This window comes from Seriola dumerili, unplaced genomic scaffold (genome assembly GCF_002260705.1).
Source record: "Seriola dumerili isolate Sdu_G_001 unplaced genomic scaffold, Sdu_1.0 BDQW01000110.1, whole genome shotgun sequence".
NCBI lineage: Eukaryota > Metazoa > Chordata > Actinopteri > Carangiformes > Carangidae > Seriola > Seriola dumerili.
Genome location: NW_019174365.1, coordinates 5353377 through 5376400, shown reverse-complemented (window position 1 = coordinate 5376400; position 23024 = coordinate 5353377). Strand labels below are relative to the sequence as shown.

At 38.1% G+C, this 23024-nt stretch overlaps 1 protein-coding gene across 1 annotated transcript; it reads right to left on the bottom strand.

The window, feature by feature from the left end:
• Window positions 1-13762: 13762 nt before the first annotated feature.
• LOC111223109 lies at window positions 13763-23024 on the bottom strand. Its single transcript, XM_022747138.1, has 13 exons — window positions 23006-23024; window positions 22413-22437; window positions 22263-22280; window positions 20084-20149; window positions 19501-19831; window positions 18119-18176; window positions 17984-18031; window positions 17741-17809; window positions 16847-16986; window positions 15211-15342; window positions 15061-15118; window positions 14502-14582; window positions 13763-13770 (listed from the first exon to the last, which is right to left on the bottom strand). The coding sequence occupies exons 5-13, from the start codon at window positions 19579-19581 to the stop codon at window positions 13763-13765; spliced, it is 675 nt and encodes a 224-aa protein (XP_022602859.1). The 5' UTR covers window positions 19582-19831; window positions 20084-20149; window positions 22263-22280; window positions 22413-22437; window positions 23006-23024.

Genomic DNA, 23024 nt, shown 5'->3' with positions numbered 1-23024 from the left:
TAAATTCTTGTGCTCAGACCTGACAGACGTGGCTGTGGTCAGCTGGGGAGCCGCAGGTGGACTACTCTTGTGACTATGTGGTGCAACATCAGAGGCTTCAGTATTTCCACATTTAACTGACGTTTTAGCCACATCACCGGACAAAATTGTCACTTTAGTTTGAGATGTGGCCGTAATTTTGAATGCCGTTTCAGAAGGCGAAGTTCTGCAGACAGATTCACGCAACACAGCGGTCCCTGTTTGAGATGTGGGTGCAGCTTTACATGAAGTTGCTGTAACTTTGGATGCAGCTCCGGTTCTGCTGTCCAGTGGTTTGGACACTGGGGCCGATTTTGTGGTTGATTTTGAATGACAGGAGCCACTTCCACTATAGATGGGGGCGGTTCCTGTCAATTTGGAAGAGGCCGCTGTATATTTAGAGGTGGTTGCGGTGCCGATGTTGGTACTTGCTGTCGATTTGGTGGTGGCTGCAGAGGCAGTGGAGGTAGATGCTGTACTTTTGTAGTTTATTTCTCTGCGTTTCGTGGGAGTTGTACTGCAGCTGGAGGTGGGAACTGAAGATCTGGTGGTTGTACTAGAATTGGGGTTGGTTGCAATTTTATCTTTGAGGTTATTTCCTGTGGAATCAGAATGCAACACATGTAGACGGGACGCGTCTTTACTACTTCTGGAAACAGTCAGACAGGTGTTAGCATTGTCAGCTGACTCAGGGACTTTGTTATGGGTCACTTTGATGTCTGCATTTGATTGACGAGGGACTTTTTTGGAGGCGTTTTGAGTGATCACAGACATGGTTGCAGGTCCTGAGACTGGCTCTGCCAGAGAGTCTTCTGAGTCATCATCAATCTCCACCACCTTTGAAAAGAAAAACAACATTGACTGCCCATTGATCAGCTGTTTTGGTACACACCAAAACAATTACTGCGTATAAAACCTTAACTTCCTGAGATTTTTTTTTTGGTAATTTCATCACTAACAAACCATCACACTCCGGTTATCTTCTCAGGTGACTTGTTAATATCTTTAATCCCAATTTAGGATTCAAACTTTGTTCTTTATCTGCTTCCTACCTCTTTGGCCTGTTTATTGTACTGCTGTAACATTTGAATTTCCCCTGTGGAGATCAACAGTCTTATCTTTAAACTCATCAAAGCATTTAAATGAGGTAACATGGTGAACTTTGAAGACAATCCCAGCAGATAAAATTACTATCTTATAAGACATAAAATGTTTAGATAAACTGTAAATTATAAATACATCCTAAGAGAGGGTAATACTTTGTAGGACTGAAATGACATGGGCTACAGAATTTATCACTAGCACTACGAGGACCAAATGGTCACAGCTGAAGTGAAACAATCCCAAACATTTTGACCACTTGTGTGAGCAAAAGCAGGCTCAAGCAGTAAAGCAATCAAGTCAGCGTTTTGCCTGCTCTAAAACCTAAGTCCTGTAACCCTGAACCATAAAGACATCCTACAGACAGATTTTATCTGAGAGAGAACGTGCCAGATGTCCTTCAGGTCGGCAGAGCGGCAAAGAGGAAGAATGTATGAAGTTAAAAACCTGGGATGATGTAAAAATAAAAAATAAAAAATTAAATCAAAATGTTTTGCATTAAGCATCTATTTTACTTGAGAAATTACATTGGTTACGTATTCTTAACATGGCCATCCAGTACTATCACATTTAGATTACCCAACAGAAGGCATGCAAACGTTCATCTGCCCAGCATGCAGTTTGACTTCCGTATGACAACCTGACAAAGTAGGAAATGCTGTTCACAAACCATTTAGATGCCAAATGGACTGACCTGGATGTTGTCCGTCGAACAGTCCTCATATTGGGCCTGAACAGTGACTGAGGCATGCGCAGGTTGAACACCAGATAAAACTGAGGTTGAAGGGAGGCCAAGCCCACTGTCCTGCTGAGCCTCTAACTCTTTCACTGTCTGTATGGCTGTGAAGATAATATACAAAAAAAATTGCACAGCAAATTAGCTTCAACCAAAGCCAGTTAGAACAAAAAAATACATGCTCAAAAATTAAGGGAATGTGTCCTCTTACCTGACATAAAGTTTTGTTTTAAGATGTTATTGTACATTTCTTCATCCAGCTCAACAACCTGAAGTCCCAACATAAACAACAATTAGCAAATCCTATTATTGAGTTTGGTTTGAATCTTTCAACAACCAAGATCTTTTCTCCAACGTTGCCTCGGACTGACCAGAGGAAAATGGTAAATTTTTTTAATCTCAGTTCATGGAGTGATAGTTATAATCATGTCTGCAAGTTAAAGAATTTAGGATGAGTCCAAACCTGAGCTTCTCCGTATCCTTCATCTCGTTCCAATAAAGCAGCCTCATCTCTGACTTTCTTCCTCTGATGCTCCACTGGTGCAGCTGAGAGTTTCCCTAACCCCTAATGTCATAAACAGGGAACACACAGGGGGACAGCCTCACTATTACAAAACAGACTTGTCACTTTGAATATCAGCCTGCCGGCCAGAACAAACACTTACAAAGGTGGCTGTAATCTAGTAGAGAAGGTGTTAAATTACTATGGTAAGCTATGATTTCATTCTTCAACACTGAATTTTCATTGTTTTGTTTTTTTGTTTTGAAAACCAAAAATAGTTTAGAGTAGCTGGACAGCATGTATGGCACAACAACCATTTTATCTGTTAACATATAAACCTGATATGGACAAATTATGACCACACTGTGTGTTATTTTATGTGCTTGTTCTGGCAGGAAACCTACATGTACCTGCTGGAACGTATTTCACTATCACAGTCTAGCAGGGAAAAACGAAGATGGAAATTTGCATTCAACTGAACATGATGCTGGAAGTTCCTCTTCGGTTTGGGTAACTTGGAATGCCCCCATTTCTTACAGAGAAGTTGCTCTATGAAGGGATCGCATTGTGTTCGGGATGGAGAGGAGGAATGATAATACTGACCAGTAAGTCTCTCAAAGTATATAGAGCATATTAGAATTTAATAATAATAATAATAATAATCATTAATTAATAGACTTTAACATTCACTCACCATCAAATACATCTTCTGGTGGTCAAATCTAATAACATGGCTGATGATATTCTTCTCTGGGATCTTCGCAGAGCAGCACTCACAGAAGTAGATGGGGTCATGTTGATCACAATGGCATTCAATTAGTGCACTTAAGCCTAGAAAAGACATTGCTCATTATTAATATTGTGTTATCAATCTTCCATGTGGCAACAAATGATTTTCCTCACATTAATAATTTTACTGTAAAATTAATGAAGCACAGGTAAATGCAAAACATTTAATGAAATGTTATGAGGAAGCAAAAATATAAAAACTAAAAGTGCATTGTTTTTTTATTTTCATCTCCCAACTATTGCTTTACCCCATTATTAAAAAGATAACTAACATTTTAAACCACCATTACATGACAAAGGAAGACTTATTAACATATTAATGACTCTGAAGTAAGCGCTGTGTGTAGGGGAAAAATTCTTTATTACTAGTGTTTGATTGTTAGATATTGATATAGCAACGGACCTATAGAGGGTTGGTTAAACGAACTAGGAGAGGCCCTTATCTCAGCTGTCCAGAACAACTGTCTGCTTCTTTAAAAGTGATGAACAGTTCAGTTCTAGGCAGTCTGAGACTGACATCTCTGACTCATTTGATCAAACTATTGCTATGACTTTGTTCGACTCCATTTGCTTGTTCTTTGTCTGTTTTACACTTGCTTGCGTGATTCAAATAAACATCAAATCAAAGCGTTCTCCTTTGAAGCTTTCTCACCAAACAGTTTACGGATTTCCGCCACACTGTGAAAAATAAAATAAATGGCATAAATAAAAAACTGACCAATCACGGGATCTCGGCTCTTCTTCTTGACATACTGCCACAACTTAACAGTTTCCTGGTGGTGCGCGTTAGAAGTCACTGTAAGACAGCCACAGACAACCAGACTCAGCCATTTTCACACAACACAGTGAAAAAAATCTTCCACAAAAGTAAATCAGCATTTACATACCTTTATCCTTTAGAGTCCCGTGACTTGGTTTGCCACTCCCTTTCTTGTCAGTGGTGGTCACCCTATGTGGTTCAACACTTGGAGTTTTTTGAGATTCTTCACAAGGTGCGTCCTGTTTTGAGGTGAACCGCTGTCTTTTACATCCCATTTCTCTCCCCATACTCTCATCAGAACCCGTGTCATCTTGTGATTTTTCAGATGTACTGTTTGGCCTCTTTCTTTCATTATTCATGCATATGTAACTCTTCAATTGTGTCAGGACATATTGCTGACTTTTGCTCTCTTCTTTTCCAGTCTCGGCTTCATCATCTTTCTCCGGCACTTCCATCTCCTCCACCTCCTCTTTTATCACCTGGCATGTCTCCCTACCTGCATTCTTTATCTCATCCGTGCTAGCTTCTGAAAACACGTCTATTATCTTCTTTGGTTCTTTGTTACTTGGCGTAGGAGTCTTCTTATGGGCTCCTCTTTCTGCATTTTCTTCACTTTTTACAGCGCATTTATTGGCGATTTCAGAATCAAGTTTTACTGAAATATTTTCTGAGACGTTCTCATTGTTGTCTGTAGATTTTTGGCTGGTCCTTTCCTCAGATCCCTCCATCGTCCTACTGCTTTTCTGACTGTTGTCTCTCACATGGTCCTCATCCATTGTTTTCGGGGTTTTCTTGGGAACTGTGGAATATATGACATGATTAAGTACATTTGACTATAATTATCTGCAAAGTTTTGTTAAGCATCCTTTTCGGGGAGCAGTAACATGAATAGCAACAGATCAGTTGTCCAAATGAAGATTAATAATGAATGAGGTGAAGAGATTAGTAGTAGTGGAACTCCAGGCAACCAAATGTACCCATGAGGGTATACTGCCATGGGAACCCAACATGTGAACCCAAGCTTAACGTAGTCAAAAACAAACATTTCCAACTATTAAAGTTAAGATCATACTACACATACTGTACAAAGAACATATACATGACAAATATTTAGTCAAAATATTGTTTGCTGGCCTTACTCAGCTTCATTTTAGGCTTTATTGAGGGTTCAAGTGATCCTCCCCCATGTCTTCTTTTTGCATATTCCACGATTTTCAATGCTGGAACAAAACAAAGTGAGAACAATCAAGAAGTCCATTCAATTACAGATGGCAATGTGTAACATTCATGGGAATACAAACTCACCTCTGTGGTAGGGGCACGGCTCCCAGATGGGGTCTTCCAACTTTATTTTCTTTGAAGACCAAAAATATTGCATAAGTAAATGGCAAGAGGTGATGCTACATGAAGATGGTACAGAAATTTCATTTCTGGTTTAGAATACCTGTACATGTGATACAGAGTGAATACGTGCTGTCTGTGTTGCCAAGTCCAGTAAGGTCTCTGCGTCAGTGCTTGAACTCTGTGAGCCTGGGTGGAAAACATCCTACACACACACACACACACACACACACACACACACACACACACACACACACACACACACCATTGTACTTTGTGTGTTATCATGGACTCCAGGAACACCAACAACTTATAAACAGTACTGACAGACACACCTCAAGACAAATAAACTGAAGAACATACTGTATCTCTACATAATATCAGAACTGAAATTAGGTGGTAATACCTTATTTTATATAAATTCATTACTATTTGGAAAATAAATTAATTAATCCAAGTATTCTTAAGTCCTTAAATTCCTCTAAATGCTGCATAACTCATTATAGTAGTTTCTTACAGATTGAATTATGATTCTGTAAAATTAGCAACACCAGAGCCACTGTCTGTCATCTTTACTGTACTTATTACAGCTTATTTCAACTGTGGGTAATAAATGAACAGTGATTACTATAGAGGATTTCGTAAGTATATATTTACAACTTAATACTGCATTTTATTCAGAGATAGTATAATTCTATAGTAACAATTCAATAACAATTGTTGGCAAGGTGAAAATATGAAAAATAAATATCATCAAGTAATGGGTTGTTTTACATGCCAGTGACAATATATTTGCAAACCATAACAAAAGTGTATAAGGTTTAAGTGTGGAAATACTGCAGACTAAATAACAAGACTTTATTCTAGCAAGCTCTTTTTGCTGATGGGGATTTCAAATTTTGCTAAATCAAAAATAGATCTGATCAAGTGAAACAACTGAAACCGTCATCTATGTGGATAATTAGCGTTTTGAACATTAACAGAAACTTTTAATCTGGAGAATTTTTATTATATTCATCCAATCCAGTGACATATCAACAGACCACACACTACAAATCATGTTGTGCATGGTTGCTTAAAATGCCACTAAAAGAATTTAGTTAGTTAGCTAGACCTAGCTTAGTTGGCTACTAGCAACTGGCGCTGTGATCGATAGATACTTTATTTATCCCCTAGGGGGATATGTATGGCTAACTCGCAAAAATTCTATTCTTTAAAGAATAATGAATCATAATTTATAATGTCAGTAACGAGTGAAAACTGTCCATCATAATTTTATAGCACCTAGAGTTATTTATTAGAATTGTTTGTCCTACCAACAGTCAAAAACAACTACGCTTTTTATTCAACTATTATGTAAAGGGAAAGTAGCAAATGCTCAAATTTAAGAATATTTGGCATTTTATTTTTTCTCAAAAAAACGCAAAAATATATTAATTTTTATTTAATCCGATATTTATGTTATCACAGTTCTGGCTAAGAAGTTTCCTCCATCATTTCATTTCAGCAGTACTAGCTAGCGCAGCTCAACTTAACATTATATAAAACTAGCATTATCTACAACTAGACACAACATGTTTGGACTCACCTCGGGCAGACTGTGGCGAGCATCAATTTTACTTTAACTATTTTTATTTAAACATTTTGCCTTATGTGGATTTTCGAATGCTAATATTAGATAAAATGAAAGTTTGAATCAAAACTAGCCACCACGCCGACACGGAGGGAGGAGACGACAACCAATGGGTGTTGACGCTGACGTGAGGGACACTGAACTCTCAGATACGGAAACGATCTGTTTTAACAATTGTTAAGCAATGAAAGAAGTTTTATTGAAGTTTTAAAGTTTCATCCATAATTTAACGTATAAGTAAGTCAATCCAAAAATAACTCTGGTCCATCTAAACATCTGGTTATTGGTTGGCAAACGATGTCGGCAGTTGACAGATCTCGCTAGAGTATGGCGCTGAGACAGAGGCAGGTCTCTAATAAAGTAAATTTTCTCCGGATCTGTTCGTCTGAAAAATGTAATTTTGATGTCAGAATGTTCTGAAGACGTGTGGCTTGTGAAAACTGGGTCCAATATTTATTTCGGTGACTATGGAACAAAAGAATTCACTTCGCCCATTGGAATGAATACACTCAGACCTGCTTCTGGTCCCTTGCTGTTTCATTAGCAGGAAAACATATTAGTAAGATAAGAAAACTTAATTCTGGCATTGATGAGGGCCTTAAAATACTCGATTCTGATCTGACAATTTATTAAATTAAAACAGCTCTTTTTGCAATCAATAAGAGAATTTCACCAGGTATGGACGGTCTTTCAGTCGAACTTTATATGCATGCATCAAATGAATGCATCAATCAGAAAGAGATCCCAAAACCGGATAAATACATCTTATTAATAGATATCTGGCTACCTACTACTCTTCTTACTATTGATTATCACATTTTGACCCTGGCCTATGCAAACAGACTAAAGACAGAACTTAATCATACTGTTGCTGAAACACAGTCAGATATAAATAATATCAGATTTATCTTAGATTTACTGGACTATGCAGACTCAGTACATTTTTACAAAGCTTTCAACACCATTAGACATAGGTTTTCTATAAAATTTCATAAGTTGTTTGGTTTTGGAAACACCTTTATAGATACTATTGATGTGTATTATAAAGGAATCACTGGCTCTGTGGTTCTTAATTTCAACACCTCCCATAGATTTGATATAAATCACATTGTCAGAGAGGATGCCCTATTTTTAAGTTGTCTTAAAAGGCATCTCTACATGTAAAAGTGAAATAAGAATGTCACAATTAGCTGATGACTTCCTTTTCTTACTAGATAAAGATCAATTCATTTGAATGGTATCAACATAAATGACAAGAAATGTAATAATAAACATATTTGTCACATTTTTCAAAGTAAAAACATATAACACTAGGAAATTTTTATTGAAACTCACATTTGGAAGAAATAAACTTGAACAAAACTTTAGTTTTCTATTCCTGACGCATAAAAGACTTTCATTTCAAAATTTTACATAAAATCTATCCAATTAATTTTATAAACTCCAGACTTGGATGTTGATAACTCTTGTTTTCTTGTGGACATGCTGATGAATCATCCATGCTTTTATTCTTCCAGTGTAAAACAACTATTTTAATTGTTAAACTCTCATGTTTTCAATACCACTAATATTACTCACTGATTTATATCAAAGTTTTGATTACTTTTGTTCGAAACCACATGGAATGAAGGAGTCAGTCTTCGGAGCATCGCTTCACATATACTAATTAGAAAAAATGGAATTAAATTTTGGATCAAGTGGCTGGGACCTTGTCTAAAATGACTTGGAGCTGCTGTCACACATTTCCCCTGTTGGAAAAATTGTGATACTTTATGAATAACATAAACATCTTAGAGGGAAACTGTATTATCCTGTATTATCCTGGGAAACTGTATTATCCTGAATAGAACTTTCTATTATTGTGTTTGCTTGTAAGACAGATGTTGTCCGAGAGGAGCGCAGGGACCTTCGCTGTTTCTCCCGGCCAGTACACCAAAACATTAACTATGATAAGGCTCTATTATGTCTGTCTCATTTCAGCAACAATGCAAGGTCTGTGTATAAGATTCTGTGTGAATCTTGCATCCGTTGAACACTTGCACTGTGAGCTCTGGTGTGTAACTTGTTTCCTTGCTGCAAGAATAAATATCCTACTCTTATCATTTTCAGACGGTGTTCCTGAGTTTTATTTGATAATTTTCCTAACACCCCATATACCTTGAAAATCTACAGCAACTTCTTTTATCTACAAATTGTCAATTTCAGTTCCTTAATCAGTTTGACTGCCTTTGCACATCACTATCTGGGTACCCCAAATAATTACTAAAAGTACTGATTGAGGATAAGGATAACAATGGAAAAAATAATGCAATAAGTAGTATCAAGAGTAAAATTACTCACCAGAAATCTTGCTACATGTTCCCGACTGAACTCATGAGCGTAACATTCAGTATTTGACAGTGTCCTCTTACACAGCAAACACAGAAATCCCACTCCCACTTCTGTGGACCCTTGCCCTCTGACATACGTATCATACATGACCATGAACTGTTTCCCTATAACAAGGAGGTGAAGAAAAGTCAAAATAATCCCTAGCGCATCTCTGATATCGGGCTAGACTTTCTTTCCAGCAGTACTCACCGAGCAGAGGAAACCTCTCATTTTCTTTGAGTTTGCTGTACGTTGCACAATGTGGAACTGCATAGGCACAACAGACAAACATGCACCAATCAGATGATAGCAATCAATGCATACAATTCCCGTTTAAGAAAGCTAAGAAATAATTTTAACACTAACCTTCATTCTTTAGGAGAGTGTGGTATAGTTGAAGTCTCTGCATCACTGCAGAAAAAATCAAGAATGAATATGTTGTTTGAGCAGGCTTTGTGGCCAACATGACCAGAACCAGTTCAAATATTCTCACAGAGCACATTTCACTGGTCAGTGCTCACAGTTTTATATGGTACATTTCCCCACATAACTGAAACTAATGTCTGCACATGAATTTATTGGCCCTCACAATCAATTTTTCTGTCTAAAACAAGGGTTTAAGTGCAGACGGGAAAGCTACAGCAAGTGTGCTTCTTTAACTATTTCTGAACAATAATAAAAAATATATATATATATATGTAATATTCTTCCTACCTTTTGGGTAACTCAGTGGGATGAGGCTGTGAAATATCCAGTATGGGATATCAAGAATCTGAGAAGGAAAAAAAATCTCAATTAGTAATGACTAAAAATATGACAGTCTGTGGAAAATGATTGCAGGAAACCAACCATGTCATTCTACTGTGACAAGCTTTACTGTGGTAATGTAATGATCATTTCTAAATGACAACGATTTCTTTTAACTACTATGTACATTGATAGAAAACTTTAGTTGTGTAAGACTTATACAAGCAGCATGTTTGTTTGTCCATGCCTTTCATGTTTTAAGCCTGTTCTCATCTTACAAAGGAGCTCAGTTTTCAAAGACAAGAGGTCAGAAATTACTAGAAAGACAGTGAGTCTGAAAAGGGCAAATATAGTCTGTTTGAGGTGTATAAATACTTTGTGAGAACAGTTGCACCTCAGACGGCTGAATGCAGCCGATCAGACCAGACTTATGGTATTATATGCTGTGGCTTGTTTCCTTCCTTTTGTGCAATACAATTTAACTCAAAAGACATCAACACTCTATGTGTTATTTTTTTCTTTATTCATTGGGAACCTCATACAGAAAATTCCACAACAGCAACATTAGTTAACGCCTTTTAGACTAAATTTATGTTTATATGTCATGAAGCTGGTAAAAGCTGGTTGAAGGATCTCAACACAGATGTGAACACCTTAGTAAGAAAACACCGCTGTGTCCAGGTTCTCTGAACTGGCCTTTTACCTTCAGCATCCTCTGATTTGCTCCCCTTTCATTCTCCTCTTCCCATGCCATTGACTTCAACAACTTCAGATCCACCTTGTCCTCCCAGGCAAACGGAAGCCGCCAGGGATTCTGGTACAGCTAAAAGAACCAAAGCAAAAGCTGGTTATTACATACAAGGTTATTCCATGGATGCAGAATCTGAATATGCCGTTGTCATAAACTTACATTTACACAGTGTATTACTGTTTTTTTGATTCTCACAAACACGCATGACTTTTACAGGCAATCTCAATGTAATAGAAAAGAAATGTTGGAAAAATTGTGATACTTTATGATAAACATAACCATCTTAAAGAGAAACTGTATTATCCTGAATAGAACTTTTCCATTATTGTGTCTACTTTTAAGACAGGAGTTGTCAGAGAGGAGCGCAGTGACCTTCGCTGTTCCTCCTAGCCACTACACCCAAACATTAGCTATGATAAGGCATGAATCGAGTCTCTATTGTATCTGTCTCATTTCAGCAAAAATGTGAAGTCACTCTCATATATTCTGTGTATCAATTCTGTGTGAATCTTGCATCCGTTGAACACTTGCACTGCGAGCTCTTGTGTGTAACTTGTTCCCTTGCTGCAAGAATAAATATCCTACTCTTGTGAATCTTCAGATGGTGTTCCTGAGTTTATTTGATAATTTACTTAACAAGAAACAATAACAAAAAGAAAATATTTCTGTTTTTGTAATGGATTATTTATGCTATTTAAGATGAATGGATTACATAAAATACTAGTGAACACATACACCTAATACATTAGGAAGGGTTTCACTCCCCAACATTACAAATACACATTTCATTACTTAAATTTATAAGAAAAGAGAAGGATTCCAAACAAACATTGTGGCGGCTATGGACCAAAAATCATTAGCTGACTATGTAATTAAAAGTATCCACACACACATTCATGGTACTACTGACACACATGCATAGCTGCACTGGCACCATGAAAACCATCTGACACCATCTGAACTGCCTCCACACTAAGGCAGCCAGTACAAAGCATTTAAGAAAATGGCTTCAACAAAAACTCACCAACGTGTTTATGAGATGTTTTTGAGAATTAAAGTGTTGCTTGAGAGAGTTATCAGGAAAACTCTCCTTACAGGCAAAGCATACATAAATAGGTTTTGTCTGAACCTGAGTGCTCACACACGTCACAACCAGGGAGACACCTAATGAAAGGAACAAACAAAAGAAATTACATATTTTTCACAGGCAACAACTTGCAAAAATGACAATGATAACAAGTAGGTGAGCTCACCAACAGGTGGTTGATTTGCTTTCAAGCCATCTTGGATGTATCTGTATAAGCCCAGATGTGGCATGCAAGAACCTTGAAAAGGAAAAAGGGTTATAGAGAAAAAGCTGAATAAAATCAACTGTAATTTTTCTCAACAGCAGACATGACGCAAATTATTGGAAATTGTGATACCATCAATTATTGTAAAGAAAATAAAAATGAAAAATGCTTAGCCCACATTCATGAGTAATGTTAAAATGCAAAGCTCACTGCGTGAAGCTGAAACTGCTCTATGATATAAAAATGATATGAATATTGTAAATTAAAAAAACAAAATAAATTTACATTCATTTATTTTCAGACTTTTTGACCAATATGGTTTTTTGCATTGTTATTAATGCCTCAGTGTGTTGCAGCATGTTTTCACAGGAGGAGAAAGTTATACCTGTTTGGTTATAACCACTGGCACTTTCATCTGAAAGAAAGGGGGAACATGTTCGTATCATATTCAAATGAGCCTGAAAATACACAACAATATGGGAACTGAGAGAAAAGTGAAGGGGTACCTTCTCTGAAGAATTTGGTCAACATCTAGGGGAAAAAACATTACAGGCATATCTTAAGTAAGGTACGATTTTGTGACATATTATTAATAATCATAATCTTTTTCAGATTTTCTGTAACAAGATCTTGAAAATCTTGATCTACCTGTTTGTGTTTCCACTTTAACAGATGATTCTTATACTGAAACAAATGATCAAAGACGGCACTGCAATCCTGCCACAAGAGGGACACAAAGTTCAGTGCATTAAACAAACTCGCGCTCTCAGTGTTCTCCAAAACACAGACGATATACGGTATGTTACTGATAGAATAATTGTACATAAAGTTATCCCATATTGCCTACCATTATGTATTAACTACTTCATACTAACAGTGTGTGCAGTTTGCTTTGTGCTTGAGCTGTTTTACAGGAAACCGCAGCTGGGCGCCAACAGGCTGATAAGTCAGCCAAAGCACGAGCTATCGTGGAGAAACAGGAATCGCTCCCAAACCAGAGACAAGATGAAACCAGTCCAGGCTGGTTTCACATCATATGTTGTGAGGCTGATGTACCATTATGCAAATGTATTTGAGTGTCTATCACGTTGCTGTTGTGTGACCCCTACCCTTTAGAGCAGCAATGGTCATGTAACTAGGGAACGCCCAAAGATAATAAAAAGAGAGGGTTCGGCAGAATATGCTTCAGAGCGGTTGGAGATTGTAACTGAGCATATCTCTGTCCGTTCTCCTTGCAAGTAATTTACTCTAACGCTGTGTCTTGTTCCCCTTTGTCTAGTATTCTGAATGTTATAGGTTACCTGAACCTGACAGTTACAGTAATAACATCGAGGCTGCTGTCGTGAGATCATAATTTATCACCTGACAGTGAAGTTTGTACGGTGCTGCTTGAGACACTGCTGCCACAGGACGATACTCTAAGAGGAAAAAACACAGAAAAATATTCTTTAGTTGTTAATTATTTTCAATAGTAGTTAAAAACAAAAAAATAAATCTATTGTTTTCTGTTCTGAGTCTATCAAATGTGTAAGTGCTTTTTACATTAATAGTCGGAGAGAGAATTTTAAGTTTATTACAAAAAGGCGCAGCATCGTTTGACAAGCATCAAACAGCCTGTGAGAGGACCCAAAGCCAAAAAGGATCTTCTCCCGTTTTTCCCCAAAACCATACAATTTATAGGCTGAATAACCTCTTGATACATATTCATGACATAGCTGATTCCTAATAACCTATAGAGACACAGAGCCAACATTTATGCCCAAACATGGTCATTCTATATGCAGTTAGAGGATACCATAAATCTTGTTAGGATAAACAAAAGTCAGCTTTTAAGACTGTTTTGGAGACAAGAACGGAGGGGGTGCTCACCCTCTTCTGGCGGCTTCCTTTACCCCTAGAGTCTCCTCCTAAAACACTCCTATCCTTGACTCACAAATCAGCTAAGATACCACACTTATTTTAATATTCAAAAGATACTACGCTTTTATTCATTTATTTATTGATGCTCACAACTTGGGAAACAACAAAGGTCTTATAAGCGAGCTATATCATGGCATCACATTACTGAACAAAGATACAACGTACTATGTAAAAACAACGATGGGAAAAAGAACTGGACATTGAAATAACTGAAGAAATGTGGCTTCATGCTTGGGAAACACAGTTATCCTCCACCAACTCCCGAACCTGGGGAGATTTTTGCTGGAAAAACTTGATTCGCTTTTTTATGACTCCTAAACAGAACCACTGCTATAAATCTTCTGTCATTAATACAATGATCAGACCAGGGGAAATATCCTGCATTAGAAAGAACAGTTATGCTTAGACAAGGCTAATAGATGTTTTTCACAGCAGATTCCTCATGTTATTACGACCGGTGCAGACAAGGTTTAAGACAAACAGCCTCAAACAGGTGAGCTGGTCCACTGGACAAACTAACTCACACTGAAATGATACTCACCCAGCTTGTTCCCTGGTTTGATGCTTGTGATCAAGCTGCTCCCTTTGTTTTCCTTCATGATGCATTCCAGCTTCTTCCAAGCTAAAAGTCAACAAAGGCTCCGTTAGTAAATCATCGTGCTTGGTCCCACTGATGGTTCAGTAAATACACAGAATAGCAGACAGAAGAAGAAGAATTGATGACTAAATGGTGGGTTTATGGAAGTAAATTCATTAGTTGATCACTCATTCATGCCATGTGTTTGTCTTATATTGATTGTGTTAATAGAAATGACTGTGCTCTTGTTAATCGTTGAAGAAGCCCACTGTTCTCCTCATCCATTGGTTGTTATCATAACCTGATGTGTAATTGACCAAACTGTGTCCATTTCTTTGTCCCTTATTCTTTGTTCTATAAAAAGGTTAGCTTGACTAAGTATGGCTGGTACAAGGTGGTGTACCATGGTGCCAGTCATGTCCCCTTACTGATCAATAATAATCTTTGGATCAATCAGTGTCTGTGTTTTTATTTCTGTGTCTGTATCCAGTGTTTTGAACAGAAAATCCACGACGCTATCCACCTTCTGCAAAAGAGGCGAAATTCACCGATGGGAATTCAGCAGGCTTCAGGTTCACTTCCTGCAACAGAAAGCCATACAGCTCCACATTAACGCAAACTTAACAAGTGCACCCGTTATACACACAGTAAAGGATTTTGTTAACTATATTACCTTCATGTCAGTGTTTGCAGTTGCATGAATTTCTTCCGTCTGCTTTGCAAAATCTCGCATCATGGAGGTGAAGGAATCTGTGTAATCCTTGTAGCTTTCTTTCGACAGCAAAGTAGAGGGGTGCCACGCTTTCTGCAAAGATTAAAAAAAAAAAAAAAACAGGTGTGAATTACAGACACCCTACAGGAAGACAAACAGTACTGACAGCAGCTGTTGGAGATTCATTAGTCAGACATACCAGAAACTGACCTGAGACCAAAACAAAAACAAGTAAACTGTATCAACAGTATGTTAGATAATCATATCCCATCATATCACATTATATGGACTAAATATGATAAGAGGGAATGACATTCCTGTGCGATTTTCTGTGATAGTCATTTATTAATTTTAGGAAAACCATATGTTTTTGTCCTACTTCACGTTACTCTTGTCTGAAGTCAGGTGTGTGTGCTGAAAATACTGGAGCTAGTGTGTAAGAGGTCAGCCACATGGAGAGATGCTAAGAGCCTAATAAAGGAGACATTTTTCTCTTCTTAAGCATCCTGTTTCACACAGAGTGTATGTCTGGGGTCTTGTTACATGTTTGAACTAATTTGCTGCTTACGTTAAGTAACCAATAGGAAAGGATTTCGTCATCGTTGAGCCATTTTCATCTGGCTTCAGTGTGAAAGTATGTTGCGCAACATATTTTTAATCTTCAGTGTTCAGTGTGTTTACAACATCTGATAACCTGCAGGACATTCCCTGTACCATCTCTACCACTCAACATTAAGTGCTACATGTCCAATCATTTCCTCCAGTTGAATGACTGTGAGATTATTCTCTTTCTTGTCCCTGTCCTCAGACTATTGTCTCACATCCAGTCTCTATTCCCTATAAAAAAAAAAATATTAAGGCCAAAATCTTGGGGCAATTTTGGATACTTCACTGGATACCCACATAGCCAAATGATACAGTCGTGTTTCATTTGCAGATAACTTGGTCTTTCGTCTTGTTGGCCAAGTAATTCATGCCTTGATCTCCTATTGCATTACTCCAACTCTTGCTACCATTCACTCACCTCCTGTTGATTTTGATTTGACCTTAAGATGCTTGATTTTAAAGCTTTGTATGCTCAGGCTCCTACGTACATCTGTGAACTCTAAGACGGACTTTGTACTGTACTGCCTTGTTGGCTGCTTGTCGAAAACACACACACACGATTGGGGAGTGACTCTGTCCAAAGATTCCTGTAACTTTCTGAAACCGACGATTCGACATTCACACCCGCTTCACGCCATGATTGATCAGCTGTGCAGAGGTGAAAAAGCAGCTGAGAATTTAACTTCCCTCCCAACTATAAATACATTTGGTTGGACAGCACGTCGCGAGAACTAGTTCTGAAAGACCATGAACTGGCCCTTAACTCCCTAACTGAACATCTAAGGCGTGTAAAGGCAATGTCTTCTTTATAATCTCTCCTCAAAACACATTCTCATCATCTTTTTCCAAACTGTGCCAATTTGAAAATCTTTTCATTTTATGTCCTATTTTTTTCAAGGTACTGCACAATCATGGCCTACCACCACACGTGAATGATGTTGCCTGATTACACTTCTTTTCAAGATTGTGATTCATTTTATGAATATCTTACAAAGTAACAAAAGATGTGGTCAAAGCTCAGGACATGCTTGATGATCATGTGGGTGGCCAAAGTTATGTTGCAGAGAGTGCAGAGGTAGTATCTCTTCTCAGGCGGTCCGTCACAGATGCATTCAACAAGGTGCTGCATGCCTAGAAGACCATGACAAGAGAAGGTAGAAAAGGGAAAGACATTTTAGTTCAAAGAGAAATCTGAGGAAGGACAACAGAGTGGCCATATTGTGTAATTATTTCTACAGAGAAGTGGCAAGGTAAGTTATTCCGTAGGAAAACATTCCTCTACATGAATGAGTTGATTAATTAATAATAATAATAATAATAATAATAATAATAATAATAATAATAATAATACATTTTATTTAAAGGCACCTTTCTTGGCACTCAAGGACACCGTACAGAGTTACACAAATTGAGATTAAAAACACATTAAGAAGAAACAACAAAAAAAATGAAATATAAAAATAAAAACAATACAAAAGTGACAGAGCAATTGGCATCAGATGGAAAAGGCAGTTTTAAACAGATGTGTTTTGAGTTGTGATTTGAAATGGGGGGATGAATCGATATTTCTGAGTTGGGGTGGTAGTAGATTCCAGAGACGGGGAGCAGAGAGGCTGAATGCTCTACTCCCCATGGTGGTGAGACGGGAAGAGGATCTGAGGGAGCGGGAGGGAGTGGGAACATGGAGGAGGTCGGAGAGATATGGGGGGCGAGGTTGTGGATGGCCTTATATGAATGAGTTGATTAATTCGCTTAATTTGTAGATTGATTAATTAGATCTATGTCCTCTGGTCCGTCATGCCCTTCCAGTTCAATAGTGCTGTAATATTAATACAAATGGCATTTTATCAGGTATGTAGGTGTTATGTTTGGTACATTTACTGACCAAGAAGTGGATGTTTTCTGTTTCCGTCTCTTTGGTATGTCTGGATCATCATCCTGTTTGGATTGGTGGCTACATGGAGAGAATAAACGATAGTGGTGATTAAAAGTCATGATTCAAACAACTGTTTAGATCATTTGTAACAGCACCGTTTGACTGGGGTCAAATGAACTCTATACTGAACTCCCTGAGTCCTGATTAACACTTCAGCATAAGTAAGAGTCCTGGTTAAAAAAGTGCACATACCTTCGAACAGCTTGAGAAACTTATCATTTTCATTTAGAGCGCGCATCACTGAGGAGAAGGGTCAGATCATTTTCATTAATATACAATTTAATTTTACTCTCAAACATTTCATAGGGGAATCTGAGAATCACACACCTTCAGAGTAAGTACTTGCTTCAAGCTTTTTTATCAGGCTTTCAGGTAAATCCAACATCTGCAAAAGAGAAAATGTGGTGAAAATGGTAAAAATGATACGAGAGAAAGTGGAGGCAGAGTTAAACTGTGGAGTTGCCTTGTGTCCTTTACAATGAGGAAAAGTATGACCATATAATGGATTTCTGTTTAGTCACACACACCCTGGTTTGGCTGTATAGGAAGACATCATCTAATGAGGACATGACAAGTGACATTGACATGTTATCACCTTATATGTCAATATAGGTGAACATAGCACTCGCCCATTTACACATCAAGCAGTTACAGAGCAACATTAGCATTCATTTGGAGTCTGTGTGTAGGAGAATTATAAGGCCAAAGATGTATGATCTGATATCAACCGGTTGGACGCCAATAGGAGTTCAAGAGCCAGTGTGGGAACAATAACAAAAAGATATGGTCAGGAAGTCAACTGAGCAGGTTAAGATACTTAGGCTTGGTGGGAAACATCTGGAAATAGGAGATTGGGTAAGTAGGAATAGATATAACGCCAAGGCATACTGCCAATACGAGAACGGTGACCTGGGAGGGTGTCATGGTGTTCTGCCAGAAAAGTACACCATGACCTGGGTGTATGCCAGAAATAACGGAGTGCAGGAGTTGGTCAACAGTTAGGCAAGAGTAATACCACGTAGTCAAAAGGATTGGGAAAAACCGGATGCACATACACACACATAGCCACTTGAGGTATAAAAGGACATGTCACGATCTGTGTTGGTGGTTGTTGTCTCCGTCTATGTCTGCAAGTGGGCCGCATTGAATAAAGAGAGACTCCCCGCCTTGATACCTGTGTCTCGACTGTCTGATTCCTTTTTTGATCCACCACTTCTCGCCACAACAAGTGCAAGTGAAATATTAATCTCCTTTTAGTGCCGTTTTGAGTCTCCACAAACTCTCGAGGGAAATATCTAGCTTTTTTTATCTGCTTATTTCGTCTTACTTAATCCGTCTGCCTTTTAGTGCTGAACAAATAGTGAAGAGTGAGCAAAGCTGCCTGCTGTAAAACAGTAAAGTTGCTTAAAAACACTATGATCCTCCAAAGATTTGAGGGGAAACTGTGCGTTAATTTTACTTTTTTACTATGTAATTTTCCGGTTACTCTGCAGACTAGCACAGCACAGGCCTTTGTGATCCTAATAAAGACCTTTATTCCTCTGAAAACATTGCCTCTGATGCTTTTATTTCCACCACACGTTTAAACTTTGAGTGATTTCTTTGACATACAAAAAGTCATGTGATCACAATATAAAAATGTTCAATATAAGTGCCTTAACTTTTTATTATACGTTTACATTTCTGATTCCAGGCCTGCGGGTACAAACCTGTAATGTTCCAGATCCTCTTTCTTTGACTTCCTTCGTGAGCTGAGGCCTCAGAATGGCTCTCATGTCCATGCTGGGCATCCAGGAGAAACTCAGTACATTGGGGTCTGTGTAGTTCTAAAATACAAAATCCAAATGAAACTCTGCTTGCGAATTCAGATCAATGGTTAATTTCTATGACCTTCAGTGCTTACAAAGTAGTTGCTGCAATGGTCACCAGTGGAGAGGTGGTGTAAAATCTTGTCTGGTGGACGCTTTTCCTCGCAGACGTGGCACAAGTAAAAAAAGGTCTGTGTCTCTGGACTGAAGCACAGAGTCAGCAGAGACAAGCCTGGAAGAAAGTAAGTTTAAAATAGTATGACTACTTCAAACAGAATGAGTCATCACATGTCATCTCTTGACTTAGCAAATATATCACAGTCCTGAAGACCATAGCTTCCCAGGGCTGGAAAAGCTTATAAACAGACCTTGAGTTGAGGTCTGTTCCTAAGGTCAAAAATGAACTTTGACCATAAACCTTTTTTTTATTCATAGTAAATCTGTACCCCATATCAAGTGTGTTTAAAAACACAAAATTACTAACCTATGATGGGTTGTTTCATTTCAGGTTTGGCAAGTGGGTCCATAACAATAATGGAGGGAATGAAGCCTATGGAGAAAAAAGCAACAGTGAAAGAAAAAAATATTACATCTGAACTACTCAGGACAGGACAGGACAGGACCCTCACTTTACCACAGCATCCTGTCTAATGGTAACGCTATACACCTCCCCGCGTGATATGCATATCGCTGCAGGAACATCCTGTGTTAATTTCCACTGATTGTGAAGCACTCTGATAGTGACATCACAGCCGGTTCACTCCTTAACGGTTAGTGAATGTGCACTAGTAAGAGGGTTAAAGGAAGTAAAGACCCAACTGAGACACGTTATCACTAACACATCATAAACACACGTCAGCCCTGATGTTACAGGACCATTGGCCCTGTTCAGACCTGGCGTTAACTAACGCTTCATTGATCCAATGTCATCTATTGATGCCAAATAGACAATCATCTCTGGTTGACACTCCAGGGTTATATCCAAGGGTATTATAAAACCAACAAGGTCAAAGACTAAGAGTCCCAGTCCAGATGTGGTTAATCTCTGGGTGAAGGCTCCCCTATTGAAAGAGGGGTAAATCCCAAAGGAAATTCAGACATGTTGGGGTCTTTATAGCCTAAAAGGTCAAGGCCAGGGACCAGAGGCCATAAACTAGATCTTATCTACCATTTGGGTGAAGGCTTCTTCTTATAGGAAGAAGTGTACATTCCAAAGGTGGGATAAGACAGATAAATAGAGGGGTTTGTGAGATGGTAGAGGAGAGATCTCACATTGGCAGAGATGCTCCAGGATTCTGCATTTTTTGACACTGTTTCTTTCTTGTAAATAAACTTATTTTTGATTGCAAGTAAAAACGTGTCAGCGGTGATCACTTCTTCACATCAGCACCTCAAGATACCACAATTTTTGGCGTCACAACATGACTCACCAAATGAAAATGTATCAGTGCCTGGGAACTGGGAGGAGGCAAAAGTTTGCAGACTGAAAAAACTTGGTGTGAAGTAATAAACTGCCATTTCCTAATGTTGGGAATGATATTGGTGTAATCTCACAGGTGGTATCTGCTATAAAAACAAAACTAACTGCCAGGTCATGGTGACCTCCCAGATTTTTTAAGGAAGAATTGTTTGTGCGGAACAGGATGAATATCGTCTTAAAATAGGATCCTCCAAAGACATCTGTATTGAGGGATTGTTCTGAAAGGATCTGCCACTGTCCAGAACCGGGGTACAAATATATCTGGTATACACTTCTGTTAGTGACTTGTACTTGAGATACTGGTACTGTATTGGTGCAAGTAAACCTGAGTGAATTGAACAGCACTCAGTCTCTGCACCGTTGTCTGTTTATTCTGCTGCGTTGTGAACCCATCACTCTTCCAAGTGAGGGTTGTGGGACCTTACTGATCTGCACATAAATAAGGTTATTTACGTTTAGCCAGATGTAACGTAGGCTATATATATGTATATGTAATATACATCCACAAAATTAATGGGAAGCTCAAAAGAAACTGACAGAGGATATAAAACAGTCTAGGGTAATCAGGAGAGTACACAATAAATGGGACTTATTCTCTGGGATGCCAAGCAACTCCTGGTATGGAGAGACTTCTGATTTTATTCTGATTTTGCACCATGTAGTTTAACTCTGTTAACAGAATAAATGTTGTATAGTTAATTTTGCTTCTATCATTCAGAGAGGCTGGATCCATTCAGCTTACAATATATTACAGATAGTTCTCATGGACTTTAATCAATGATAGCTGCAGTCTACAACGTGAATAGTACTTAATTGTCTCAAGTACCATGAAGCAGCATAAAACTATTTTGCCTTGTATTTCTTTCCTCCCAGTGTATTGACTATCCATTCATGTTTTGAATTTCTTGAGTTTGAGAGGCACAGATTTTGCAATGAAGTCTGGTCAGCTCATTTATAAATAGCAGGTTGATATGATGGGTATAATGGCTGATATGATAATTTGAATATTGGGTCATGTGGTATTTGACTACCAACTCTCATTTGCACCAGACAAGAACTTATTTTCAGTTTCCACAACAGGCTTCAAGGAGACACACAATACATTTTGGTAACATAGAAATTTAACAGGAACAGTGTTTTCAAGTATCTTTAACACTAAAAAGAAGGAGAAAACGCAGCTTACCAGGATTCCTGAACTTATCTAAAAAGTGGCAAACAGGAAAAAAAATATGATTAATGACCTGGACATAAACTCTGGTTGACATATTTCTTTGTGGAGGAAACACAAAATTAGATGTACACAAAAAGGTATTGGTAAAAAAATACCCATTACCTTTCTGGAAGACTTCTCCCATTTTCTGTTAGTAAAGAACAAGGGAAACATGCAGAAGCGGTGTATTAATGCCATGGCAAATGTAGCAAAAGGAATATAGGAACTGTCATGATACAGGATTAGTTTACTGGAAAAGTGCAGAGTCAACCACAGGGCTGGTCTTTATCACTTTAAATGGTCCAAGGCTTTTAGGTTTACTCAGCACAGTTTCCCAGCTTACTTTTAATGCTGTCCATGAGACACATAAATGCTTTCAAGTAGTCATTAATGCACTTTTGAGAAACTTGCAATCAGGTGGTTATCACTACTATCTTACAAAAAATGGCCCTGGGTTGATTCTCTTCCCAGGCTCATTTTTATGTAGAAAGTGTGTTCTACATGTATCCACATGGTCCAAAGACATGCAGTGCATATGCCATATCTAATATGCATATCACCAATTGAAGGGTTTACAATAGCCAAAAGGAATACTACTATATTTCCCAAACCCTTGTTTTTGTTATGGTTGATGAATGGTTCAGAGGGGATATTGTTTTTGCCAATTCCTGACAATACTCAGAATAGTACAAGTGTAAATTAGGATTATTGCCCACCTGTCGATGTGCCTGTGAG

Excerpts from the sequence above, each read along its gene's own strand:
- LOC111223109 (XM_022747138.1), bottom strand. The coding sequence starts at position 19,581 with ATGCCCAGCATGGACATGAGAGCCATTCTGAGGCCTCAGCTCACGAAG. Across the intron at positions 18,032-18,118 it reads AGCAAGTACTTACTCTGAAG|TGATGCGCGCTCTAAATGAA; the intron begins GTGTGTGATTCT and ends CCTTCTCCTCAG. Across the intron at positions 15,119-15,210 it reads CTGCAAACACTGACATGAAG|GAAGTGAACCTGAAGCCTGC; the intron begins GTAATATAGTTA and ends TTTCTGTTGCAG.